Genomic DNA, 27,918 nt, shown 5'->3' on the forward strand with positions numbered 1-27,918 from the left:
CCTCAGGAAGGACCCCGCGCCCTCCGCAGCCTCCGGGGTGCCCGCCGCCTGTCCCGTAGCCCCTGCCCGCGCCCTCCCGCGCTCCCGTCCTCCCGCCAGCCTCCACCGCCGCTCGGTACAGACCAGAAAATTCCGAGACCTCGCGGTGAGCGCGAAAGAGCGAGGGAGGCGGGAGGCGGCTGCTGCGCAGGGAACAGGCAGCGCCGCGGACAGCCGCGGGCGGGGCGGGGCTGGCGGGCACGGCGCGGCCAAGCCCCCGGGCGGCCTCTCCCTCATTCGACCTCGCGCGCAGCTAAGATGGCGGCCGCGGTGCGCGCTGTCGGCAGCCTGAGGCGCTTCGCGGCCGCCGCCAAGTACGGCCCGTCCCGCCACCCACCGCCCGCGGGTGAGCTGGCGCCTCCGGGGCGGTGGCTGCCGCCTCCTGCGCCGGAGGGGAGCGGGGGGCAGGTGGTGGGAATGGGCGCGGTCTCTCGGGGTGGGATATCCACGCGTGAGGGACGGGGTGGCGCTGAGCAGGGTGGCGCGGGGCGGTGTGCCCACGCGTGGGGGTGGGGGGCGGAGGGCAGGGTGTCACGGAGGGGGTCACCGGGTGGTGTGGCCTCGGCTGTCAGCGTACGGCGTGTGAGAAGCGGGGAAGGGTCTCTGAGGAACAGGGCGGGGGTTCTCCCTGGGGGAGCTGTGGGGTGGGGGCTGCCCCCGCGGGGGTGTCCCTGCGTGTGTATGTGTCCCGTGGAAGGGATGTCGTCCCCACGGCCAGGGAATCGCGCAGGGGGATCCTTGGTCTGTGCCTAACCCATTCTGCCGAGGTTTCCCCAGGGCGGGGCTCGGTGCCTCAGTGTTCTGGGAGGCCACGGGGTGGGTGGTGCCCCCCCGGGTGGTGTCCCCCCCGGCAGGCTGGCTTTCCTGTGCCTGGCCGCGGCCCCTCTGTCCTCGCGTATTTTGGGAATGTGCGTATGGCTCTGGGGGGTCCCTGTGACCCTGCATTGCAGGGGGGGGGAGAGGCCGGACACAGACCCTCCAGTCAGGATTGTCCTTGGCACCTGAGATGATCCCCCGGGAGAGAATGTCCTTATGTATATGCGTGTCCCCAGTGCCCCAGTTTGCATGCCTGGCCGGGTGGGGGTGTCCCCGTGTCGTTGGATGTCTGGATCCTGGGGCTGTCCTCCAGCCACGAAGGCATGTCAGTGGGAAGGGGATATCCCCACATCCCTGCACCATGGGAAGAATGCCCCCAGGCACTTTTAGCATTTCCAGGTGCCCCACAATCTGTTCATTTTGGTACACAGACATTTCAGCCATTGACTAATGCTCCCTTGTGATCTGCAACCCAGGTGGGGCCTTGCCTTGGTAGTCTCTTGCTTGCTTGGAGTACTGGGTTGTGGTGCTTCCTTGCAGAGCTTCCAAAGCGAGGAGTCACCAGGTACCCCTAGCAAAGCTAAAGGGCAAGTCCTAGAGGCACTGGAAACCAGTTCTTGTTTCTGCACTTTGAAGGGCTTCAGGATCTGGTATCAATGTTGACCTGAAATCTAGCAGTGCTTCATTTAAACCTAAACCTGGACTTGGCAGTGCTAAGTTAGTGGTTGGACTCAATGGTCTTAAAGGACTTTTTCAGCCTAAATAGCACCCGTCTTATGTGTGGTGTTGGAGCAAGGTTTTACTTGAGCTGGTTGCTCAAGGAGCAGGGTGCTGCAGTCTGTAACAAGCAGAACTGTGGTAACTCCAGTGAGTGCTCAGGCTGTCATTGGTTGGACTCTTGTTATAACTGGCAAAATTCTTCATTGCATACAGTCCTGGAGCTGTGAGGATGCTGTCACTCACCATAATTAATAATGTTGTTCTGCCATAACAAATTGTTTGTTAAACTGGATGCAAAGCTCGCTAGGGCAGGCCAAAAAGCATGCAAAAGGCAGCAAGCAGACAGCATGAGCTCGACAGCTGGCTGTACCTGCTGAGCCACATGCCATGGGCTAGCAGGTTCCCAGAGGGGATAGGAAAACTTAGTTTGCCAAAACTTTCCTGTCTCACGGCTCGCAGTTTGGCACTCTGTGCCATCAGCTCGCAGATACAGGCTGAAGGTGTGGGTGGTCATCCTAAGCTTCAGCTGGCTTGCTCTGCTGGTGCTTGTCTTGGTCCAGGACTGCAGGAAGGCTTTTCCCCTGACTATCCATGGATGCTGTTCCCACTTCAAGGGGCATGCCACGTCTGGGTGAGTGGAAGGGTGGGAAGGGGAAGTGCTGGACAGGGAGGCAGCTGAGGAAATAACAGAGGAAAGAGAAAGTGGGAAGAAACCAGTCCTGGCTGGGGTGTGTGAAAGGGGTGTTTTCCATTCTCTGCTGCATCCAAATTCATGGCAAAATCCTGAGAGCAGCTGTCTGAAGTGTCGGCATCCCTGTGTTTAGATGGTCTTTTAATTGGAGTGAGTGAAGTAGTGAAAACGGGATCAATATTCAAGGCTTTTAATTCTAGAATGAATGTAAGTGAAATAGTGGAAGCATGCATCTGGCCTGCTGCCGCTTCCTTAAGCGCTCTGAAGGGGGATTTTTCTGGCTCCAGTCTTGGCAAGTTACCATCGTACTGCTGAATGAATCAATGTCTAAAGCAGATGTGCTGTGACTGTGACCAAGTAACTGTGCTTTTAGTCGTAGACATGGAAGATGTTTTCCACAAATATTCTGGCCTCTAAAATAAAATACTGTCGGGCTAAAGCAGCCTCACTTAAATATGAAGCAGCTGTTACTCTGATGACAGTACCTTTCCCAAAAGAGTCTATATTAAAATGTAGTGAGATGTGTTCAGTTGTGCCCTTGATATATTTTTTTTCCCTCCTTCATATCTCTTGTTTTGCTAGAACTCAAAGGCAAAATGGAATTCAAGGTTTAATGTTTTCATGGAAGCAGTTTGTTTGGAAACTGATATGAAAGAGGAAAGCATGTTAGACCATAGGAAAAGGTTAATTAATCCATTCCATTTTTAATTGACGTTGTCTGTTTTGCACACGATGTATTTTTTACTACGTAGTCAATGCCTTGCTCTCAGTAAATGTTCCCACATCCCAGCCTCAGCAGATGCCTGGCTGAGGGTGTGGAAGAAAAACATTATCACTTTCCTTGCAGCTGAGATTTGTTTGGTCTAATTCTCCTTCCTGCTGTGCCTTGCCATGTGTAGCCATGCAGGATTGAAGGGAATGAATTCAGTAAGAGTTCAGTCCTTGCCTTCTTTTTAAAGCAGTGGGGCTGTGTGGCTTTTATTGGGTTAAAATGCTGCTGTTAATAGCATCATATTCTGCTGAGGAGCATCTGTCAGCAGAGAAATTGTTGTCGGACCATGCCTGGTTTTGTGGGGAAGTAAATATTGGTGGTTATTTTCAGGTGTACCTGACCTTAGCGCACAAAAGGTTTCAGAAAATTAATGTTGGCTACAGAAATCACAATCTGGATATTGTTCTAGGCAAAAAATACTTTAAAGTAGCTTTGGAGTGGAAAGCAGTTCACTCTTTGTTTATAAAATGATATTGTGGGCACATGACAGCCACATGTATACCCAAATCTGTTCACCCGGACAGACTGACACTGAATTTCCATCCCCACAGCGTCGCACCGTGTATCCTGGGCTCAGGGAATGGAGCACAAAGGTCAGTCCCTACTGCCAGCACTGGAGACGAAGTGGAAAAAGGGCCGAAGTGCAGTGGCGCTCCAGCCCTGACCCAGTGTCACGGGGCTGTAGGGAGAGGAAGCACCTGTTGGTGAGGTGCAGGCTGAGGTTTTAAGCTTGTTTTCCCTGTATTGGATTTTCTGTCTTCTTGCTGCTGAGAATGGGAATGTTTCATTCCTAAACATTTTATCAGCATTGAGCGGTAGTTTTCCCCTAGTTAAATGGCTGTGTTCCAGTTGGTAGATGCGCATATGTAACGCTTTTACTAGATTTCAGACTTAAAGCAGCTTTGGCAGGGATTCAGCCTAGATCTGCTCTAGAGGATTCTCTTGACCAAATCAAGGTCGATTCAGCTGAACTGAGATTCATTTGTGTCTTGAGAGACCATCAGGCCAAATACAATTTCTCATTAGAAAAAGGAGATCTGGGATTTATAAGGTGGAAAGTGGCATTTCACTTGTAGACGGATCTTGTTCATACCGTGGCCTGAGTTTTATGGGTACTTTGAAACAAGACAAGTTTGTCTACATGCTTCCATATGCAATTAGTAGAGATGGATTAAGTATTTTGTTTATAGATGGGGAGGCAAGAATAAATATTTGCTGTGCTCTTTTTGTTGCTCACCAGATGTATACCCTGAGATCTCTGAAGTAATACTTGGGGTGGCACCATTCGCTGCCAGAAAGAGTGTGTTTTTGTAGAAATATTCTAAGGCAGTTATGTTTGATTTGCAGAGAAGCTAACTTGCCTGCTTGAAACTCTCTGTAAAGTGCAGCAATGTCTCTGGTTTAGAGTGTGAAGAAGCGTTGAACTCTGCATACTAAAGGCAAAACACCCCTGGGTGCCACCTGCTTCACCTTGTCAGCTCTTTGGGAAGAAGGCTTTGATTATTTTTTCTTTGCGCTTGCTTTGGCGTTGCTGTTGTTGGAAGCCCTAGTGTGGAATCTGTGCTGTGAAGGTCACTTCAGTAGTGTGGAATCTACTGAACTCTGGTGGTGGCACAGGTCAAGCCATAAGAGAAAGAACTGGCTTGTACTCGGGATTTTCCAAAACGCTGTACTTGGCACATGAGGGGAGGTGGGAGGATGCATTAATAAGGGAGAGTTAAGCTGAGGCTACTGAGAATTCCTTTAATACCTGCAATATCTTTTCTTTAGGTTATGCTTGCCGTAACATCTCCACCTCCACTGCTCTTCAGAGTAAGTGTAAAGCTTTTCTGTGTGAGTTCATCCTCTTTCTTAAAATCCACTGAGCATAAGCTGATAACACATTTGTTTGTTTCCAGCTAGAACCCACGTTAACTATGATATCAAAGGAGATGTTGCCGTTGTGCGCTTCAATTCACCAAATTCAAAGGTACTGTTTTAGCTGGCTGTGGTTAATAGGCATAGCAATGGAAGTGGTAGGAACAGCAGTCATACAGCGAAGGCATTGAAAAATCTAATTTGAGATTAAAAACTTCCCTAACATGCAGCCTTTCAAAGTTGTGAGCGAAGTAGAAATAGTAAAATGAGCATTAGGATGTTTAATGAGACATGTGAAAATGCCTCATGGAATTATTTTGTGTGTACTAAGCTAACTTGTCTCTCACTGGCACAAGATACTGTTAAATTTTATTAAGGTCTTGGATTCAAGACAGTTAGGAGAGTGTCTGTTATATAAGAAAAAAAAACAGCTTAGAAGCTCATAAAAATCTGTGTTTAAGGTCACAAACCCACTGTTGGTGAGGTTAAGGAGAAACATCTTAATAAAAGATTATTTGGTGACCTGCTGCAAGGCTTCATCTTGGAGGTGTGGGTTTTTGCTCACAGTATTATGACTTAGAATGAACTATTATAGCAAGTCTGGGCTCAATTTGAGCACCCCAGAAGTGTTACAATTGTGCCAAGTAATGGTCTGGCTGTTGGGTGAATTCCTGGATGGCCTAGTCTCACACCCCCCCCCGCCCCCCAACAGAAGGCAAATCTTGAAAGGCTGTAGAGCTGCTGCTCCTGCTGGCTTGGAAAATCCATTCAGGCCTGCCATTGGTTTTGGCTTTTTGGTGTCAGTCTGTCTTCTGTGCAAGTTTTCTGATGATGTGACGATTGAGTCCAGTACTGAATCAGAGGTTAAACTGTGCTGTCTCATGGGCTCCCTATTTACAATGCTTATTTGCCGCTTTCAGGTGAACACTCTGTCCAAACAATTTAGCTCGGAGTTTACCGATGTAATGAATGAGATCTGGGCCAATGAAGCTGTCAAAAGTGCCGTCCTCATCTCTTCAAAGCCAGGTTCTTTCATTGCTGGAGCAGATCTCAAGTAAGTACAGGGCATTAGAAATTATGCTGATGGAGCTTTCTCTGAAGTCCAGCATCCGGGGCCAGCAGTCTGGTGTGCTGTGAAGTCTGAGCAGTTTGTTGCTGACATCTCCCCAGGGGCGAGGCAGAGGCTGGGAATGAAATCTGTGTCCACAGAGTGCCCAGCTTGCTCAAGTGAAGTTAGGACCTTGATAAAGAGGAACATGACACTGGCTGTAACACTTGGTCACTCCTTCCTGCGTGCTGGAGTGCAGCCAAGGAAGCCTGTACTAGCTCTGGGATAAGCGTTGTCCTTTGGTTTGGGATGCAACAAGAGCAGATAATTTATATGCAGGACTTCGTTTAAGCTGAGTTTGAGTGCCTGGCAGTCTGCCAGCATGGCCCCTTGATTAGGCAGGATTTGGCGCTCTGCCACGTGGAGCATCTGAGCAGCCTCCCAGGCAATTCAGCATGCATAACTTTTGCAGGTTGTGGGACGACCTGTGTGGGTCCTCTCGCTGGGACCTGGAGTGCCGTTGGCTCCTAGTCCTGACCTAGGGCAGGACAGAATAGTTGTTTAAAGATGTTAAAAGCCAGAAAGCTCTGAGGAAGGAATGTAAATTATAAATAGACCCTTCAGAACCTTTTTGGCTGGCCTTATTCAGGGGCAGAGGCTTGATACATGTTGTGGTGGGAAGGAGGCAATAGGTAGAGCTGGTAAGCAGAGCGAAAGAACAGGCTGTGTTTGAGGTGTCTGCTGGTCTCAACACTACGAGCCTCTTGAATTTTGCCTGCCTGGCAAACACTGCTAGAATCCATGAGAATAATTGGCACAGGGAGTCTCTAATTGGCAGTGCAACATCAGAGGACTGGCCATCTGCTCCTCTAAAAAGTGATTCTGGGCTCCCCCCTCCACCCTTCCTGGCAAGTGCTTTGAGGCTTCCTATGACCCTTCCTCCTCTCCCCCAAAGGTTTTCAAAGCTCTGACACAAGGAAACTCATTCACTGCCTGCAGGCACAGCCCAGTGTCAGCGTGCAGTGACTTAACCTACTGAATTTAGTAGTCTTCCTGTGTTGTCTGTTAATCTAAGACTAGGAGATGAAATAGCTCTTGCCTGCCTGTCAGTCACTGGAGCTTTGTGGGAACAGAGAACAAACTCGTTGAAGCACTTCTTATTTTACTGCTGTTTTCCCAGTGCTTTTCCAATTCTGATCAGCCTTTCTGCCTCACTGCAGCATGCTTGAAGCCTGCAAGACTTCTCAGGAAGTGACTCAGCTCTCTCAGGAAGGACAGAAGATGCTAGAAAAAATTGAGCAGTCTCCAAAGCCCATAGTTGCTGCCATCAGTGGGTCCTGCCTGGGAGGAGGACTGGAGGTACTGACCAATTCTGGGTCTGACAAGCAGGTGTGGGAGTTGATAAGCACTGGTTCTCTAAACTATACAAATGATGCCTGCAGGGCCACTTCCTGTGAGAGGGATTTGAGACCTGATGGGGGTTCGTTACATCCATTCAAATGAGTTTGTAGCAAGTTAATGGGTTGCTTGTGCTTCAGGGCTCTGCCATGCTAATTTTTCTGCTTCTGTTGAGAGCAAGCTAATGAAATATGAATCTACGTGGGCCAGGCTAATATTTAGATAAGAGCGTCCCAGGGAAAACCGGCTGTTTCCAGCAGGCCTTGGATCTGGATAAATGCTGCTGGCAGAGTCCAGGCTGGAAATTGCTGCTTTTCAGATGAAGCAAGTCTCATATCCCAGCACCTTCTATTCTTTAGAAGGTTGTTGTGAGACAGATGAGTGCAGAGAACCTGGCCAGGCTCCACCCAGGCCTGCAGTACTCTGCTCCATAGCTTGCCACTTTGACTGGGTGCAATATTTGCTTCATAACCTCCATCTATGATTTTGTAAACTGAAAGACTTGCAATTTCTGGAGCAAGGTTACTAATAAAGCATAATAACCTTGTGGGATTGGAGTTGCTTCAGTCTTGTACTGATTTCTCCAGCAGTGACAGCTTTTTACAAGCACTGTGGTGTCAGATCTGGACTTGGTGATCCAGTGATAAACCAAGAATCATGGCTGATGTGTAAATGGGACCATGCTGTCAGCGTAGTGAATGAATTTAGTCCTTGATTTTAAAATAGCTTGGCTCAGTTTGGTAGTTTCATGTTCATGTTGTAACTGCTTGCTGTCATCTGCCTGTTGTGCTCTTCTTGCTGGAAGAAGCCATAAGTGAGCCCAGAGGGAATTTGGGCAGTTGAATTAGGGAGCTGGAGTAGGGTTGGGAGGAAAGCTGAGGCAGTGTGTGTAATAGACCTTTGTGATGGATGCCCAGTTCTTCTGTGGCCTTTGACAGGGAAACCTTCAGTTTTCTCTTCCTTTTCTAAGGTTGCCATTGCCTGTCACTACAGAATAGCAGTAAAGGACAAGAAAACAGTTTTGGCAACACCTGAAGTGTTACTGGGTCTCTTGCCAGGAGCAGGGGGTACTCAGAGGCTGCCAAAGATGGTAAGTAAGAGGAAAACTTTACATAGTAGCCTGTTCTGCTGCATGGCATGCTCCTGTTCTGAAATCCCCTTTCTGCCCTTCCAGGTGGGACTTCCTGCTGCCTTTGATATGATGCTGACGGGAAGGAACATCCGTGCTGACAGAGCAAAGAAGATGGGTCTGGTTGACCAGTTGGTGGACCCACTAGGTCAGACGTGATGCCGCTGAGATTCCTGATCTGCTGCCTGTCAGTTAATCTCTCTACCTTACTGAAATGGGTAGAGAAGCCATTCATGCAGCCAGAAGTCTAGTGGGGACAGAGTATTGGGACTGCAAAGTCCTTGCTATGCTCTGCAGTGCAATCTCCATTCCTACCTTAGAAGCGTATGCATGCAGACCTGGAATCGTCAGGCTTCTGCTAAAGCTGAGTGACCAGGGAAAAGTTAGCATAGAGGGCAAGCCTGCTGGCTCTCTTGCATAAGCTAATTATACAGATAAGAACCTGCATTCCTCATTTATCATGTTAGAGGGACAGATTACAATCCATAATGAAAGGAGAATAGGTGACCAATGTCTGTATTTATGCAGCCTGTAAGTGTTAATCTGTGACAAGATCTTGAGAAGAAGCCAACTCCCATGGCTTAGGTGCTCTGAATCGCCCACTGACTTTCAGCTGGGTGGAGCAAACCTTGCAAACTGCAGACTTCCAATTGCTGAGCAGGCTAGTGAATAATTTCTTGCTTCTGCTGTTTCTTCACTAGGGCAGCTTTCTTAGAAGCTGACTGGAGGGGCAAGCCCTCCACAGCTGCCTTGGAGAAGTCTGGGCAGCTGTGGCCAGGCATCAGAATGGAAACCACTTTGCCAGCTGGTACTGCCATATAGTTGCAGGTTGCTGAGCTTGGTTTTCCCAGGCAGAGCACAGCCAGAGTACCTTGGTGGCTCTTAGCTCCTGTAGTGGAAGAAAATAAAATAAAAAGATGCTGCTGCCTACTCTGAGAAATGCAAGGGAAGCCTTTTTGTCTGTTCTGTCTCGTGTGCCAGTGTTCAGCTGGATGAGATATCCTTAGCTCTATTCTCGCTTTTAGAACGGATCAGTGGTAGTCAGGCTTGAGTTAAAATTGCTTGAACAAACTTTACCACTCTATACTTGCTTAAATGTGAACTGGCTTTTCAGAGCCACCAAATGTGGCTTTTTATACCAATGATTACACTGGCTTGCTTAAAGGAAACCTGAACTTTCTGAAGAGCTGTTTGGAATCCTGGCTGAGACTAGATAAGCACATAGGAACACAAAAACAAATTATATGCAAGCATTAAGAGTCATTCCTCCTTCATTCAAATAGCAGCCAGTGCCAGAAGGCTTTCTGCTGAGTATTCACATGTTCATTCTCAATGTCTGGGGGAAAGCAGCTTTAACTGGGGTGATGCTTTAACTGATTGTAGAAAGCTTTTGAGAGACAGCATTAACCAGGAGGCAATTTCATGGGGTGCAATCAGTCCTCCTTCAGCAGAAAGCTTTACAGCGTTCTCTTGATATATTTACTGCCAGATCTAATTCTGGCGTGTGCCATTTATACAAGAAAGCAGATGTGAGTCAAGAGCTTGGAGTTCCTGGGTTAGGACAAAATGTTGAGAGGCAACTGCAAGTAAAGTAAACCTGCAGATGTGAGTTTGACCACCTTGCCTTGAATAGTTCTTATAGCTCAGACTTACAAATAAACAGTTCTTTTCTTCAGCTGTAGTATCAAAGTCCAGTGCCTGTTGGCATTGAACACCCAAGCTAATGGGAAGAGGTGGTCAGGTGTTCACATCTTGTAGCACATCAGGTCACTAAAGCTCAAGGTCTCAGGCATGTCGCTTTGAAGCGGTGGAAAGAGAATTTGAAAGCTGGTAAGGTTTGGGCTCAGAAATCCCAAATGCTCTCAAATTTCCAATAAATTCTCTGAAATCCACTGTGTATTGCTGAAACATAGATTATACAGCAGCTCTGGATTGTTTTCTGTGCTGCCAGTAAAATGAAATATGCTGTTTTGTTTGGAGAGTTTTCCCCCAGGCTGGCCCTGACTTACTGCCAGGGTATGAGTGAGACTTCCCAACAGGGAGCTTTCATGATCTGGTTAAAATGTATGTGTTCCTTTACTTGCTGCTTGCTGAGAGACCCTCCAAGAGGCAGCATCGTCTGGGGTCTGTGGAGTATACGCTCTCAAGATTTTATGCAGAGAGATGAAATCTTAAAGTTGAAGACCTCAGCTTCGGGTGGAGGGAGAGAGTAGTGGGAAGTGAAGGAGCAGGGGCATTCTGTTTTTTGTTTTTTAACTGTCTCCTGTGTCAGGGAGTAGTTGTCTGCACTGGTGTTTTCTTAGCTCTGAGGACTTTGTGCAGCATCTGGGTGTGGTTGGGGCAGTTTATAGTGGAGGTTAATGAGGTTGCCGACATGTAAGGATACAGTTGTAGCCTCATCAGGCTTGTTCTGCTAGTTCAGGGGCAGCCGAAGACTGCATGTTTAGCTGCAGGCTCCCTGTGGTGACCCTGTGCAGAATCACTGGGTATTGCTCTTTCATTAATGACTCATTGTGTTTGCCTCTAGCAACCTCACACAGCTGCCTTTTCAACCCTGTACTCTGTGCTTCTGCAGTGATGGTACAAGTCCTGTGCTTGAAATTGTACACCCATCCTCAGAGGTTGCTAAAACTTCATTTTGTGGTGACTTGCTTTGTTGTTTGTGGGACAGCTTTAAGTTAGGCTAGGTGTTACCGTGTGTTGCACTAGGTAAAGCAAGTGAGAGATTTCCTGCACCTGAAGTCAAAGGCTGAGGTTTCATTGGACATTGGCTCCAGTACAGGTAATTTTCAGGGGCTCAGTGCTTCATAACTGTTGTCGGTAAGTTTACGAAGCAACAGTGTTGGCACAACATAGTTGTGCAGACTTACCGCCTAAGAAAGGAGAGGTGCAACAAGGGGGAGGGGAAGCAGGACACAGGTTCTGTTGAGATACACATGTCTGCAATTATGCAAAGTAAAATGTTTTGCTTTGGGTTGGGTTGAGGAATGAAGAGCACGATTTGCAAAAAGATGGTCAGGTGCTGAAACAGGGACGCAAGAGGGGTGGTGGGGCCTCCATCCTTGGAGATGTTCAGAGACTGGCAGATGTCCCTGAGCAACCTCATCCAATTCCAAAGTAGGATTTAAATTTGAACTTGGCCCTGCTTTGAGCGGCAGGTCAGACCAGATGGCCTCCCATGTCCCCTTCCAACCAAAGCTATTCCACGGTACTATGAAAGTAGCATTGATGTTTAAGTGCATATGGCTGTCTGCTCCCATTGGGAGCAATTTTGGCATTTCTGTATAATGCCAGGTATATTAAATGCCTTGGCGTTTTCATATAGGTGCCTGTTGAGCCTTTCCATCATTGTTCATAATCAAGAAAAGTCAAATAGGTTGGGGGAATAGTGGTAACAATTCGAAGGAACATCATGTTGCTGTCTCATCCTTGCTTCTCCACATTGGCATCCATCAGCGATAACTTCTTGTGCATTTCATCAAGACTTCTTTTGTATTCACAGGGCCAGGCACGAAGGCTCCAGAAGCACGAACAATTGAGTACTTGGAGGAGGTAGCAATTGGCTTTGCCAGAGGACTAGCCAACAGGACTGTGTCTACCAAAAGATCGAAAGGGCTAATGCAGAGTAAGTGTGAGCATCATGGCCAAATCCCAAGGGACTCTAGTTGAGTATAATCCATCTTTGCTTCTCAGGGGTATATTTGTACTTCTACTTAACTTTGTTTTGAAAATGGAATTATTTCATGTTGTAATTGTCTCTTAAGCCAGGTGGGTTGGTAGAGAAAACATTGCTCTGCAGACCTGGTCTTCAAGTAGTGTTGCCAGAACTGTTCATGGTGGCTCCTGAAGTGTACTAGAAGGGAGCCAGGCCTCAGGGAGAGAGCAGCAGCTACCTCCAGAGGACTGTCCATCTTCAAAGATTTAGTAGCAAGTTCTGCACCAAGCTTGTGTAATCAAGTGGGAAGAGGCACATGGGTCTGCTCTGCACTAACCCTCTTTAGCGGAGCCCTTAGGCAGTTACTAGAGCCCAGAAACTATGCCATCTTTGTGTGAGTGCTGCTCCCCAGAGCTCAGTCTGTCACCAGTTGTATTAGGAGGATACTTCAGCCCTAAATGAGGCTTGTCCATGGAACAAGTGGTAGAAACCCTTCTGAGGAGGCCATGTTACCTGTGGCTGAGTTTCAGGTGCATGTTTCTATTGCAGATATGCAATTCACATCTATATGTTTTAATCATTTAAAGGCTGATTGTGCATATAGCACTGTGCTGAGACATGTTTTGTCCCGTCTTGCAGAGATAACAGACTATGCCATGGCTCTTCCATTTGTGAGGCAGCAAGTCTACAAGACAGTGGAGAGCAAAGTTCAGAAGCAAACCAAAGGACTCTACCCTGCTCCACTAAAGATCATTGAGGTAACCCCTGCTGCGAGGCATAAGAAACTGTAGTGAAGGTGGGTCTGTGGGATAACTTGGCAACAGAGGGAAGATGGTTCCTTCCTCAGAGTCAAGCCACAGTGTCCTGATCTTCACAGATGATCAGACTTGATGAGAGCTAGCTGTGTGGTGTATCCAGCAAGAAGGAATGTAAATAAATTCGGAATAGCTTCCCAGAATATGATCACCATTTTATTTGGTACCAGTAAGGGGTAGATCAAGAATCCCAACTGAGGGAAGGCTTAGCTGGAATACTTTGTGAAACTTTCAGCTGCAACTTTTCAAGGTTTCCTGTACAGTTTCTAAAGAGTTGTGCTGAACCTGTTTGAAGCTAGGGAAATACCAATTGCTTTTTCATAGCACTAACCACACGCTACTTTGAAGGTTAGTCTCGTGAGATACACAGGCATTTTATTACTTGCAGACACTGTCCATGGTTGAATCCTTAAAGTGACTTTTCACTATTTAAGTTGTTGCTAAGACTTCTCTAAAACCTGTGAATGCCTCCCTCTGACTCTGAGAACAGTGACATTACAGGAATACAGTCCTACTGACAACTGCTGAAACGACAAGGGATGTGTAAAAATTAATCTGATGGAACGCTCCTTGCCATCTATCCTGTGCTAGAAGGACAAGGTGATTCATAGCTCTGCAGATGTTGGCAAACATGACTTCAGTGGTGTATCTTTATTGTTCTTTTTTGACTAGGTTGTGAAGACTGGTCTTGATCAGGGGCGTGATGCTGGATACCTCGTTGAATCCCAGGTAAGGAGATTAGATCCCTGGGTAGTAATCAGTAAATTGTGTAGTTGGGGGGGGATTTGTGTTTGACCACACACAAAGGATAATATTCATCATAGGCTGCTCAAAATGGTGTCTTACTCCCTGCCCTTTCTTCTGACAGTGGGTCTGTGAAAAAGGCCTGTATTGAACAACAGAACTGTTTGTCAGGATTCCTTGTCTGTGAAAACAGTTTGTGCCTTTTCTCATTCCTGTCTGTTATCTTTCTGAGTGGGAAATAACCAGACAGAGTTCACCGATCTAGGTTTCACCTAACAGGACTTAAATTCGTCTGTGTTTGAGCACTGTTTAGGTTTTTTTTTTCTGGTCGTCAGATGGGACAGGTAACCTGGAGATGTGGGAGTTAGCACTCTGTGTCATCAGTGTTTTCAGGCAGTTTGGTGCAAACAAGTAATTTCCTCCAAGAATTAACTTTCATTTTTCCAGTGCTCTGTTTACTCTGTCACACTTTTTCACAATCACCTTTGTTCAGGGTGTTGATTCTCCATTACGCTTGTTCTGCTATTTGTCCTGTTTTCTAGGCCAGATACTTTGTGCTGGTCCTTTTTCACCCATTGATAATTCTGGGTGCTTCTGAAAATTAGGTGGGTTTTTTTCAGTAGTAGTTTCTCTACTAGAACAGGACTTGTCTCTCCTTATCCCTTGGTCAAACTTAGCTACTTAGTAGCCACTCCACTCAGCATACTGGCTAGTACTGGCCACTCAGGGGGACCTCATCAGATGGGAGAACTGGGCAGACAGGAACCTCATGAAGTTCAGCAAAGAGAAATGCCAAGTGGTGCCCCTGGGGAGGAATAACCCCATGCACTAATTCAGGCTGGGGGCCAACTGATTGGAGAGAGTCCAGCAAAGGATGATTAAAAGGCCTGGAGCATCTGGCACATGAGAAGAGGCTGGGAGACCTGGGACAGGAGAAGAGAAGACTTGGGGGATCTTACCAATGTGTATAAATTCCTGGTAGGAAGCAGTAAAAAAGGCATAGCTACACTCTCCTCAGTGGTATCCACTGGCAGAATAAGAGGCAATGGGCACAAACTGCAATGGGAAATTCAACTTCAGGATGCAAACCAACCTTTTTTTTAAGGTGATTGAATGCTGGAACAGGTTGCCCAGAGAGACTGTGGAGTCTCCCTCCGTGGCAATACTCAAAACCCAGCCAGACATGGTCCTCAGCAGCCTGCTCTGGTTGATCCTGCTCTGAGCAATGGGGTGGGACAAGGCGATCTCCACAGGTCTCTTCCAGCCTCAACTGTTCAGCGATTCTGTGAAATGAGTCTCTATTTAATTCTTACTTTCCCTTCAATTCTTTAGTTTCCTGGCACATCAGTTGCGTTTAGCACCAATAATGACTGTTAAGGGTAATAAAGTCCTTTGCGTTTTAAGGCCCAGAAGACTTCACCTCTTATTCTGAGTGCTGCTTTTCCCCTTTGTAGGTCCAGCCAGTGGTGAGACTGAGCAGGTATTAGAATCATAGAAGAGGTGTCCTGTCGCTGAGGTGTAGGTACACACACATACATGCTCACAAACACAGAGTACACACACAGCTGCCTGCGCAGATAGCACAGTGCCTTTGCTGCTGACACCCGCATGAACACAAACCCCTCGCAGGCATGGCCAGCGTGGATGATCGATGCTGTTCCTCCTGATGGGCTGATCAGAATTGAAGTTCATGTGCAGCAGCAGTAAGTGCACATATGTGCGCATGCATGCACAGCCCTTTAGTAGCTGGCTCTAGGGGTTTCATCTGTCAGCTCATTGGCCTCAGGGCCCAGTCTGACTAGCTGCTGGCACACGGACCTCATGTCCTAAATGCCATTCAGTCCTCCTTGGAGTTTGCTAGTGACACACATGGGAGAATAGAAATAGAGTTTACTATGGAGGTAGGACAGACTCTGGTGGGCAGGTCATGGGCTTGGGCAGGCAAGCCTACTCACCAGTGGCTTGCTTATGCGTGACCCTTTTATTCCATGCACATACGGTCTTTGTTTTCCCGTGCTTGTTCATCCTCAGCCATCTTGAATCCCTCCCTTTCTCTGCCCTTGTCTATGCCTTAATAAACAACCTGCCCCTAATTAGTTTTTCCTCACTGGTCCCAGTTTTGCTATGTCTGTACTCAAATGCGTTATTTCTGATACTGAAGAGGTGATTCTGGCTGTGTGCGCTGTCACTGGTGTGGTTACCTGGGTACTCCAGCTCTGCAGACCTGACTCCCCAGAAGACCCACAACACTCCTGTCTGAATATCTCTGTGTTTGGATCATCTCGTGTTGCTGCCCGTTAACTGCCAGTGAAATCCATCCATCCACCCCCCTAGTACTAGCTGTAACTTTCACCAGCTTCTCACACTGCTGTCACATCCTGCAGTCTTTCCTTTTGTTCTCGTCTGGTGACAAGATCCTGGTCTGAGATGTAGCTATCTGTCTCGTACCTTAACAGAGACGTCCTGGGTTCTGTTCTGATTATGCATTCCAGCCACGTTTGGTCTGGTGCTGAATAAAAGGCTTAGGATACTCTGTTCCTTACAGAAAAGAATGAATGTTTTTTTTCTCAAGAATAGCAGCAGGATGGAGATCTTTCCCAGAACCCTCTAAAGAATAATAAATGTCGGTGTCGTGTCTTTTGTTTAATGCCTCCCTTTTTCCCCTAGGATAGGAGAGCTGTAGATTCTTTTACAGGCTTTGTGTTTCTGATATTTTAACGAGCCTCGAACTCACAGGACAGTGGTTGAAGGAAGATATAGCCGGCTCTAAACTACATTGCGTTGGTGGCTTTCCTCAGCTGACTTGGCTCAGACAACATTAGTTTTCTGTCGCCTAACACTGTCTTTTGTCTTCCTGCCTACTTTCCTGTTTCATGCTGAGTACTGGGAAGTTATGCAGGCCTTGGGTTTTGTTGCTTGTCTGTGATCATCTGGCAATAGTATCAGGCTACTGCTATCAGTGAGAACTGGCCCATTTAAAGATTTTTCTCAAAGCCTGAGAGCAGGGCCCTTTCACCTGGAAGCTCTGGGGCAGTGGCCCCAGCTAGTGCAGGATGCATGCAGGGGAGAAAGGGTCCTGTGTCACTGAAATACGGTCCTGGCACTGGGGAAGTAGAAGTGACTCCTGCATTGATCTCATACAACCCTGCAGCTGCTGGCTGGCCGAGGCTGCCAGGTCGCTTCTGGCTTACCATCATGCCAGTGAACTGCCAGGGAATGCTCCTCCCAAAGCTGTGCTGGGAGAGTGGAAATGAGCTGTGAATGATTCTGTGGATAGGAAGGAGGTGGACGTGGAAATACTATGGCTGCATTTGTTCCCTGGCAGAACCCCTGTCCTTCCAGATATGAGTGTTAGAGAGGTACACACTCTTTCCCGTGCTTTAAATTATATTGTTTATGAGGAAGGACATTGAACAAGCAGGCTTTTACTGCTTTCTGGCATCCCATGGGGAAGGTAGTGGTGCACAGTGGGCTGTGCTTGGCACAGAAGGTGTGTCTGCAGAGGATATATGTGCCCTGTCCATTCTTCCTTTTCTAACCAGGTTACTAGTCTGTGCAGCTACATGGGTGGTTGTGCTCTCCCCTTGCCATGTTTTTGATGGGTGTATGCTGGAAGTGAGACAGTTGTTAAATGCCAAACCTCTCTGCTTCTCTCTTCCCTTTCTTCCAGAGTTTTGGCCAGCTTGCAGTGACTAAGGAATCCAAGGCGCTGATGGGGCTTTACCATGGGCAGGTGCTCTGCAAGAAGAACAAGTTTGGAACACCACAGCGAGAGGTCAAGTAAGTGGGATGCCTGAAGGAGCAGTTGGAAGACCTCTCCTAAAAGGCTTTGGGGACCCAGTGGCCTAGCGTCCTGAAAAGCAGTGTAGCAGAGCAGGGAGATTTCCAGCCTCCAGAAGACTGATCCTCTGTAGTTTGAAGGTCTTGCCCACGAGTGAAACCTTCTTGCATAACCTTGCTAAAAATTGTGCCTGGGTGGACAGGATCTGTACGAGTCTGACAGCAGCAATGGAAATTCAGCTATTTTGAGCTTTGAATGTGTCCCCTGGTCCTTTTCTGTGCAGGACTCTGGCAGTTCTGGGAGCAGGGCTCATGGGAGCTGGGATCGCACAGGTTTCCGTGGATAAGGGCCTGAAGACCATTCTGAAGGACACAACACAGCAAGGCTTGGACAGAGGGCAGCAGCAGGTCTTCAAGGGGTATGTGAGTTAAAAGGAATTTGCTCAGGATGGGTTGGGACTGCCTTTAGTGAAAATACACCTCTGCTTTCAGGCAGTCAGGAACTTCATGACACCTTTGTTCCTTTGGAGTCTTCTACCATCAGATGTCACAGAAATGCTTTCTTTTAAGGTTGCCCTATGCAGTGTGCTGGGATATTGCTACAAAATAGGCACAGTGTATTCAGCCTTAGCTCCTTAGGTAGGTAGATGACCTAACAGATGACTGCTTTAGCTTTTAGATTTAGCAGTAGCTTATAGAGCTAAGGGGGGAGGGAGTCGTCCTGGCTGCCTAAAGGCCACATGTCAGGGGAGGCATTGGGTCAGTCTTGTCAAAAGCTGGATTTCTTTCCCCTGTCCTCCTGGCTCAGCAGTAATGGTTCTTAGCTGTGCATAGTCAGGAGTGTCAGCAGCTGACCTTCAGACTAATGTACCAGCTGAGTTGTGTGAGCAGGGCTCTCCTTTTTCCATATGGAAGGAGGGGCCAGCATGCAGAATGACAGTTATGCTGGATTGGAGATGGTGTCTTGGGTCCCAGCTCCAGGAGGGAGGGAGGAAGGGAAGGGTGCCCTTGGCATTGTGGTGCACCTCCAGCAGTCTGGGCTGGCCCGCTCAGGAGCTGTGACCACTGTCCTTCCCTAGGCTGAACAGCAAGGTGAAGAAGAAGAGTCTGACATCGTTTGAGAGGGACTCCATTCTCAGCAACCTTATGGGCCAGCTGGACTACAAGGGCTTTGAGAAGGCAGACATGGTGATCGAGGCTGTGTTTGAGGACATTAACATCAAGCATAAAGTGCTGAAGGAAGTGGAGGCCGTGAGTATGGGTTCTGAGCATATGTGGCCCCTGTGCAGTGGAGGCTCAGGGTCATCCTGTCCTGTGCTGCTGGGTTTGTCACATCTTCGCGCTGCCGTTTGGTGCTTGGTGCAAGTTTCTTATGTCAGTACGTGGGTGGGTGTCAAGGGCAGTCTTCCTATTTGCTAAGGATATTTGTTGCTTAATAAGGAGACCATAGTTCTTAGCTGAGTGGGGCAGTTCTGACACAGTTCCGACTCCTGGGAGCCACTCCAAAAAAACTTGCATTTGTCTGAGCACATTGATATAACAGTAATGTCTTTTGGTATCTCCAGAACTTACATTCCTTTACCTGCTATCCCTAGCTTGCTGCCACTGCTTTTTTCTGTTCAAGAGCATGCCTGGGGAAATAACTGTATTTGTGAAGGAGCTGGTCTGTGCACCTTTCTGAAGTCCCTTTCTGCTGGTCTAATGTGGTTGCAGTGGTCTGGCAGAAACATGGGGGTTCTGTGACTAATATCGCAGGCCTGGGGAGAGTTCAGGGGAAGTCAGATTTGGCTGAGTTGGGCTGCTGCTTTAGAATTAGTTTCTAGTGCTATCTGCCCTGACAGAGAAAATCAAGTTTGTCTTGTTTGTCAGGGTTACCAGGTGCTGGTACCGTTCCTCTCAGCGCGCTCTGACTCTGTATCTGACTCTGGAGCCTGTGCATTTACACTGCCTCTTCCACCCCCTGCCACAGGTGATCCCTGCTCACTGTGTCTTCGCCAGTAACACATCTGCCCTGCCAATCAGCCAAATTGCTGCTGTTAGCAAGAGGCCAGAGAAGGTGAGTACCCAGTGCCACATGCCTGCTATGAGTCCACTTTGCGCTGAGGTGCCTGTTGGTGGCAAACTGGCTTTGCTGTAGGTGAGCGCTGGGATCTTTTGCTTCCTCCTCAGAACATGACACAGCTCATCCTCTGCCACCAGTGCAAGCTTTAGACAAAGAGCTTGAGATCTTTGAACAGGCGAGAGAGTGATGAAGGTAGGCTCAATCAGAGTGTGATGTTGGCAAGGCAGGGTGCAGCAGGGAGGTCATTGCACTTCAGGAAACATTAATGCACATGGGGGCAGAGAAGCTGTGGAGAGACTCAAGCTGAGAGAATTCCAGCCAAGACGACTTCCGTCATTTTGGTAAAACAATCAGACATAGGAGTGACTTGCCACAATGGGAAAATGCCTTCTCCTTCTTGGAGAAGGCACTAACCTAGCAGCAAAAAGGGAAGAGAAGTCAGTGACTGGAAACTGAACTTGGAGATGCTGAAACTGAAGCCTTGGTCAGCCATGGAATCAGCTCCTGAGGGGACGGTGCGTTTTTCTGTCTGGCTCTGTGATCCATGTGAACAGGGTACCAAGGGCAACATAGCAGCCTGTGGCAGAGCTTTGGAGCAGAGGACTTCTTCATCCCTTTCCTTGAAGGGATGCCTCGCCTTACTGTGAGGGTGGTGAGGTGCTGGCCCAGGCTGCCCAGAGCAGCTGTGGGTGCCCCATCCCTGGCAGGGCTCAAGGCCAGGCTGGACGGGGCTGGGGGCAGCCGGGGCTGGTGGGAGGGGTCCCCGCCTGTGGCGGCGGGCGGGGGGGTGGGGGGAAGAACTAGATGGTCTTTAAGATCCCTTCCAGCCCAAACCATTCTATGCAGTCTAAACGGCATGTAAACTAACTACATCCTCATCCCTTAGCCCAGGCAAGCGTAGCTGAGGCGCTTGGTGGAATTACCAGCTGAGGGGTGTGAATGCACGAACTGGGAGGTGTCAGCTGCATGCTGGTTTTCATTGCTGTCTGTGACTGCTAAGGGTACCTGTGATACCTGATAGAGTGAGGCTGGCAGGTGTGGCACTGGCCCTACAGGAGACCTGCACCCTTCAGGGAGCAGCAGCAGGAGACCAGACATGACACTGCAGTGTCTGAAGTACCATGAGGGATCTGCGTGACCAGATGAAGCCTCCTTGTGAGGACTAAGCATTGGTCTGGAGTGGCCTTGATATAAAAAGGGGGAAACTCTTTCCCCTCATTTAAAGAATCTGCTTTGCCTGCCTGAGGCTGCAGAAAATGCAGGGAAGAGCGAGCAGTTCCCCCTGTGAGATAATCCCATCTCCCCCTCTAAAACAAGTGGGATGGAGAGACAGCAGCCTGGGGAGGAGAGGGAAGCTCCCGAGTTCAGCTGGAAAGTGTTGCACAGAGGCAAAACCGCAGGTACCCTTGGCTGGTCCCCTAAACTCCTACAAGGGACTCAAGCCTCCCAAGGGCAGTGTGTTGCCTCTGCTGCTTGTCTTCCTGCAGAAGTTCTGTGGACATCTGCAAAGGTCATAGAGTAACAATACATGTGTCCCAACTGCTGGAGGTTCCTGTGACCTTCGTGAGCCTCTTCCTGGTTTGCTGTTGGACCGTAATTGCATTAGAAATGCACACTGAGGCTTACTTGTTCATACTGGCAAATAACATCCTCTTGCTGTATAAGTTGTCTGTGTAATGACTCTTTATAGGGAGACTAATAGGAAACTAATTAGCGTATTTTCTTTAATTAGTTTTGCAGTATACAACTTTCCTGCAAGGAGACTCTGACTTATACAGATCTTGGTGCCAAGTGTAGCTTCCAGGAGGCATGAAGGTGACATGCTGATTACATGGTCATGTTAAAGCGAGGCATGCAGCCGAATAATCTCTGCTTAGATGCTGTTCCCAGATGAAGGCTGCACTTACCTCTATAATTAGTTTCTGGAAACATGCCGCCTTGTCCTCAAATTCACTTCATCACTAAAAAAGAAACAAAGCTTTCACAAGCAGAATGCAGGGACTCCTCTCAGCATCTATGTCTTGACTGCTGTTTCACTCTCAAAATCCAGAAGCACCACCACTGAGGTGAGGTGTGTGGCTGCCCTGCCAGCTCCGATAGTTCCTGCAGATCATGCAGAGCCTGTAATTTGCCTGGGAACTGGGCTTGGCTAAGATTCCCAGGCAGGTTTTGCTGCAAGACTGTTAACAAGTACAGAGAGAGCTGAGCAGCCCTCTTAGTCCTGTAAGTATTGTACCTTAATTCTCACTGAGGCAAGAGCTGTGGAGCCTGGGCATGTCCTTAGGAAAGCCAAGGAGAGAAAGGGAATTGGAGAGCACTCCTGTCAGAGAGGGATACAGTAAAGCATGTGGCTGAATGGGTAGTACACTGTGGTGGTGGGTCCTGCAGCCCATGCTGGCCTGCTTCCCTCTGCAGCTGGACACTTGACTTGCCCAGCAGATTACTCTGGGAGCCAAAGTCTGTTTTAACCCTGAGCTCTTCCTTCTGCCTAGGTGATTGGGATGCATTACTTCTCCCCTGTTGACAAAATGCAGCTGCTGGAAATCATCACCACAGACAAAACTTCGCAGGACACGGCTGCTTCTGCTGTTGCTGTTGGCCTCAAACAGGGCAAGGTTGTCATCGTGGTAAAGGTGAGGGAGCACTGCACAAAATATGAGCTGGGATAATAAATAAAAGGGCAAGATTGTGCACTGAGAGGTAGCTGAAACGTAACAGTGAATACACTGGCATTAGTTACTTGTGCTGAGAAGTAAAAATGGAGGTTAGAAGGCAGGTGCTGAGGTGATCCCTCAAGTGTCCTTTGGAGCAGCCATGGACGGCCACAAGGCACAGGTGCCAGCATGAGGAGCTGGCAGTCCTGTTCCGTATAGCTTCCAGGAGGCTGAAGTCTGTAGTGGCATCTGAGATGGAGCAGAGTCCAGGCAAGACACTTGCTGCCTCTTCTCCCTGGCAAGCTGCAAGGACAGAGGGTCAGTGGCCAGTAACCCTCCTCTTTCTGGATTTAGATCTTCTGTAAGAGAGGGCAGAAATACACATGCAAGTGTAGAGAGACCTTGCACAGCAAGGTAGTAGCTGAGAGCAAACTGCTGTGGCCCCTAGGAGGAGGCAGCAGAGCCTCAGAAAGCCCAGAGCTTTGAGTCGTTTGTTAGGCTGACAGCTGCTGGTGAACACACAGCTCTCCAAATGGAGCTGGTCTTGTGCTCTGTGGTAGAAAGCATCAGTGATGCTGTTTCAGCTGTGTGGAAGGTTCAGCCCATAGGCTAAAGGCAGTTTGAGTGTATTTTTGGATTGGTCTTTCCACTGATGCATGAGGTTGCCAGCAATGCTGAGCAGGTCTCTCCTGTGGTGCTGGGAAAACTAGCTTGTCAAAAAGTGCTCTAGGCATCTCTGAAGGCCAGTGGAGATACCGTGCTGCTTCTCTAACCCTCATCCCCCCATTGGATGCCTCCCTGAGTGGCAGTTTGCAGCTAATCTTGTTGCTTCCTGACTCTGAGCAGTATCAGCGGTGAAACAACTGGGTTATGCCTGTTTCACTTGTGCTGAGCACCCTTTCCCTCATCAGCCTGTTGGACTTTGTGAAGCAAGGGCGTTTCTGCAGTCTGCTTGGGACCTCAAGGCACTATTTCACATAAAAACACTCTGGGCTGAAACTTCCAGGGAGTAAGTTCATGGAGGTCTTCAAACGCTACAGAGCCCTACAGGGGGAAAAAAAGTGATTCTAGCAGTCACTAACATCCTGTTAGAAATGGTGTTTGGTGTGCCTGCCCTGCATGTCGGTGCCTGAACTGCAGCCTGGGCTGTGAAACGCAGTTCTTGTCCTGCCGAGAGAGGCTGTGTTCCTGTTTGTACTCACCTGCTTTCCTGCTGCACTCCTCTTCCCTAGGACGGGCCTGGCTTCTACACCACGAGGTGCCTGGGGCCAATGCTGGCAGAAGTGGTCCGAGTTCTGCAGGTGTGTATCCTGTCAGCTACTGAGCATCCACCAAACAGTTGTGTAAACTCTGCTTCTTTCTTGCACCTGATCAGGCTGACCCCAGCCTTGGCTAAGAAGGGAGGTGGGTCACCAGCCCTGGTGCTCCTGATTGTCCCCAGCCTGCTCTTGGCTGAGCTGTAGTCTGATGAGACCTGGCGTGGGCAGTAATGAGGCTCTTTCCTCCCCACGTGGCACCAGAGGAGACTCAGTGGTGCAAGCACAATTACACTGCTCCTGTCTGTAGTCAAAAGGCTAATGGGGCTGCTGGTCAAGGTCTGTGGCCCCAGATGAGCAAGGGCTTTCTGCTCCCACACTGGTTTTCCAGGAGTGTCACCCAGAGATACTGTTGCTTCCCCTTCTGTTCCTGCAGGAGGGCATTGACCCAAAGAAAATAGATGCCATCTCTACAGCCTTCGGCTTTCCGGTGGGTGCTGCCACACTGATCGATGAGGTGGGTGTGGATGTGGCCACGCATGTGGCCGAGGACCTTGGCAAGGCCTTCGGCGAGCGCTTTGGAGGAGGCAGCATTGAATTGTTCAAGCTGATGGTGGAAAAAGGCTTCTTAGGTGAGATGCTAGGCTGTTTTAATCTAACATGTCTCCCCTTTGTTCAAGAAAAAGCACTAGCATCCATTAGCCTCTGCTGCCTCAGGCGAGAGCAGTCAGAGAACATCCCTGGGGATGGGTCGGGAATCCCTCCCAGCTGTACCCTGGGTAGACCTTTGGCTGCAGCCAGACCTTCCTTTGCAGAAACAGCAGCAGCAGGCAAAGATGCTGCCCAGAGCAAAGGCAGCAGACAAGATCTCCCAAACCTGTGTGGCCCCTTTGTGAAACTTGTACGAGTACTCTGGGACACGGAGAGCAAGTGACCGGAAATAAACATGCTCTAGTGAAGCAAGCCTGAGCTGAGCTTTAGAAGCTCCATGCAAGGAAAAATTCTGTCTCTGTCCACATGGTAGAAGCTGTACACCAGTGGCACTGGGTGCCAGAGACAGCTGTGTCTGAGCACACCAGGACAGAGCAGCACCTGTCAGTGGGACATGCACTTGGACCATGATGGCTCTCACCCGCCAATGACCATGGCTGTGATCAGACTCCTGGCAGTGAGGGCTGCTCAGGAGATCTTGTCACCTCTGTCCCTTGCTCCCTGGGACTGTTGTCTTTTTGCTGCTGTAACCACAGAAATGGTGGTGTTATTTGACTGTCCTCTGGACCTACTGAAGGCATTGGGGCCTGGCAGAGTGGCAACATCTTGCCACGGAGTCAAGACATGGGCCCCCTTCCCTCTGACCTCTGTGAGTCAGCTTGCTCTGAAGTGCAGAGGCAGTGCCTGTGCTGGGAGGAGCTGCTCATTCTAACAGAAGCAGGAGTCACAAGATCAGAGCAAAGGCCTTGGGAGCAAAGGGGACGCATGGCAGGATGTGACTGTCTCCTTTTATCGCTGGCAGGTCGCAAGGCAGGGAAAGGCTTTTATGTTTACCAGGAAGGGGTGAAGAACAGGAACGTGAATTCTGGCATGGATGAGATCTTGGCGCGGTTCAAAGTGCCGGCCAAACCTGAAGTGTAAGTAGCTGTGCATGCTTGAGTGGTGGTGTGGGCTGGCTCTCACCCCTGCCCAGCTCCTCCTGCCTCTGAGCAGCAGCACAAGGGCTGCGCCAGGCAGCACTGGGGGACATCGCTAAACACTGAGTCACTCCAGGTGGCATTTGGTTGTTCCCAGCTGGTGTGTATGGGCAGGTTGTTGGCTCTAGAGAGCCTGTGCTAGCAGGAATGGGGTGTCCTCAAAGTTAAGAGCATTTGCCTGAGTACGTTTGCAGAAAGCTTTTCTTGTGGTGGGGCTTGTCCAGGCAGGTGGGTTGGTGCAGCCTCCGTCATGACTTTCCTGGTGTTGGACCTGTTGTACAGCCTGGTGCTGAAACCTCTCCTGGAGCAATTTCCATCTGGCCTGATCAAGCCTTTGCCATTCTTAGGCAACTGCTTCATGACACATCAAGAACTTAATCCTTATCCTCACATGGATAGGAACGCTCCCCAGTGAGAAACCATTCTCTGCCCTTGGCCTGGCTGTCTCCCACCTGCGCTGGCTTCATGTGCTTCTCCATCCAGCTACTATTACCTGCACAGCCCTTACAGACTCTTTCCTTGCAGCTGCACTGATGAGGACATCCAGATGCGCTTGGTGACGAGGTTTGTGAACGAGGCAGCCATGTGCCTGCAGGAAGGGATCCTCAGCAACCCTGTGGAGGGAGATATTGGTGCTGTGTTCGGCTTGGGCTTCCCACCATGCCTGGGAGGTGAGTTACTGCAGCTGGGGTTTGGGCTAGGCTGCGTGGCTTGGCTTGAAAGCTTCGTAGTGGACTTGCCTGGTGGGCTCTGGCTGCAGTCAGCTGTTAAGGCCAGGTTTGAGCTGCAGTCTGACAAGCCTGAGCGTCCTCCCATGTAAAGCCTGAGCCAGAGAGGTTGCTCCAGTGTTCCGCCCTGTGAGGTGGTGGTGAGCCTGAGAGCTGCTGTGAGATGTTTCCGCCAGGACCCTGTGGAGTTCCTCTGCTGCTACAGCTGTTTCACAGAGCTGTGGCTGGTGGGGATCAAGGAACTCTAACCAGGTCATTTGCTGCGTCTTCAAGCTTGAATAAGAAGGCGGAGTCATGCTGGCCCCAGCCTTGTCAGCCCTTCCTGTGAGAACTTCAAAGGAAGAGCTTTTACCGTGCCTGACAGTCACAGGGGGGTAGGTGGGATGGGAGACTTGCAAAGGCCCTAAATTTTGAAGAAATGCCTGGCTGGCTTTTGTGTAGCCGCATGGTGCCTGGTGAAAAACAAGGCCCTGGTATCTCATCTCTTGCCACTGCTACTTGCCTGGCTGGGTGGGCAGGTGTCTTGCAGCACTTCTAGAAACCTGGTCTCATGCTGCACATGATGTCGAAAAATGGTGCCCAGGGACCCAGCGGTTCCCCCCTGCCTGCCCTCACGTGGCACAGATGGAGCTGAGCTAGTGACTTCAGCCATGGTGTACAGCACTTTGCAGGCCAAGATATTTCTTGGGCCCAGCCAAGAGCACGGGCAAAGTCCTTCTGGACCCAGCGTGGTGGGCAGCCACAGCCTGCACAGTGGGTGAGGCACGAGCTGACACTTGGTTCACAACTGAAGGATACTCGGGGCTCCTGGGCATGTGGCAGTGCTTCGGCAGAGTACCTAGCACTTTGCCTTCTTGAGGCAAGCTCAGACCAAAGGACCAGTGCCAGTCATCTGTCCCCCAGTTTGTCCCCAGCAATTGAGTCTGTCTCCACTCGGTGCTGGTGGGCCGGCTGGGAGCAGAGTCCTGTGTTGCCCTGCTGAGAGACTGGAGGTCTCTTTTGGAGCAGGCGGGATTGGCCAGATCCAGGACTTTTGCCCTTCCAAGCACCTTGGTGCTTCTTGCTTCCTCAGCACAGATGTCCCCCCCTGTCCCCGGCAGGTCCCTTCAGGTACACGGACTCCTATGGAGCCAAACAGCTGGTGGACAAGCTGCGGAAGTACGAGGCCGTCTACGGCAGCCAGTTCACGCCGTGCCAGCTGCTGCTGGACTATGCCAACAGCCCAAGCAAGAAATTCCACCAGTGAGCATGGCCTGACACCAGCCGCCCATGATGCACCGACCACTGAAGCCGGGCCCACGGGCTCTGCAGCGACACCCTGTTCCCTGTAGGTTAATCTCCAAAGCACCCAGGGGAGGGAGGGAAGGAAGGAGGGTGGCAGCAGACTGCCTCATGGCTTCTAGTCGTTTCAAGTGCCTTATCAGCTACTGTGTGTTAGGCACCCCCGTCCCCTGCCAGCGTGGGCCTGGTGCCTCCTTGCTGGAAGGGAGGATTTCTTCTGTTTCACCGGCGGAGCTCCCGGTCTGGCAGGCAGCATCCAGCACACGGCTTGCCTTGAGGCCTTGCCTTTCCATAAGCTTCCAACCAAATAAATCCCCGTCTCCTGCGTTTGGACTCCATGCCTGCTTCTCCTCCCATCTCCCTGGGGCAGCAGCCTCTCGGTACCAAGGAAGGGAACCACTCGAGTTGGAAATAAAGCGTTCAGGCAATCCTCTGGGGTCTTCTCTGTGCTTGCTGGCTGAGAGACCCAGAAAGGGGCTGCTGGCCGTTGCCAGAGGGGGGGGGAAAGGCAGGGGATGGCAGCAGTGCAGAACAAAGACCAGCTCTGTCACCTCTGCCATCAATCCGGGTCTGTGAGGAGCCTCGGGCTCTTTTGTCTGGTCCTGAGTGCTGCTGCCGGGTTATCCTGGCAGATGGACCTGCCTGTAATTGCAAATTGAGCAGCCAAAGGCCAGAAGGGTCCCCCATGGGGAGAGCTCAGTTTAAACTAAAAGGTTTTAAATCTCTGTGCACCTGTCACCAATGTCGGAGCTGGCCTGGCCTCCGCCTCTTGGGCTCGCTGCGGT

General features: G+C 49.7%; 1 protein-coding gene across 2 annotated transcripts; it reads left to right on the top strand.

The window, feature by feature from the left end:
• The first annotated feature begins 235 nt into the window (after positions 1-235).
• Positions 236-27,460, top strand: HADHA (hydroxyacyl-CoA dehydrogenase trifunctional multienzyme complex subunit alpha). Of its 2 annotated transcripts, XM_055809855.1 has the most exons (21): positions 267-385; positions 3,590-3,631; positions 4,809-4,850; positions 4,937-5,007; positions 5,816-5,949; positions 7,164-7,302; positions 8,312-8,431; positions 8,516-8,618; positions 11,973-12,095; positions 12,765-12,883; positions 13,613-13,669; positions 17,355-17,464; positions 17,749-17,883; positions 18,544-18,715; positions 19,434-19,520; positions 22,019-22,159; positions 23,413-23,481; positions 23,873-24,068; positions 24,950-25,064; positions 25,650-25,795; positions 26,953-27,460. In XM_055809855.1, exons 1-21 carry the CDS (start codon positions 298-300, stop codon positions 27,096-27,098), a joined length of 2,355 nt encoding a protein of 784 aa, XP_055665830.1. In that variant the 5' UTR covers positions 267-297; the 3' UTR covers positions 27,099-27,460. The 2 variants fall into 2 exon arrangements, with proteins under 2 accessions (XP_055665831.1, XP_055665830.1); XM_055809856.1 differs by lacking the exon at positions 3,590-3,631 and having other exon boundaries at positions 236-385.
• The last annotated feature ends 458 nt before the right edge of the window (positions 27,461-27,918 follow it).

This window comes from Falco peregrinus, chromosome 7 (genome assembly GCF_023634155.1).
Source record: "Falco peregrinus isolate bFalPer1 chromosome 7, bFalPer1.pri, whole genome shotgun sequence".
Classification (NCBI taxonomy): Eukaryota; Metazoa; Chordata; class Aves; order Falconiformes; family Falconidae; genus Falco; species Falco peregrinus.

Excerpts from the sequence above, each read along its gene's own strand:
- HADHA (XM_055809855.1), top strand. The coding sequence starts at position 298 with ATGGCGGCCGCGGTGCGCGCTGTCGGCAGCCTGAGGCGCTTCGCGGCC. Across the intron at positions 386-3,589 it reads CCGCCACCCACCGCCCGCGG|CGTCGCACCGTGTATCCTGG; the intron begins GTGAGCTGGCGC and ends CCATCCCCACAG. Across the intron at positions 17,465-17,748 it reads ACACCACAGCGAGAGGTCAA|GACTCTGGCAGTTCTGGGAG; the intron begins GTAAGTGGGATG and ends TTTTCTGTGCAG.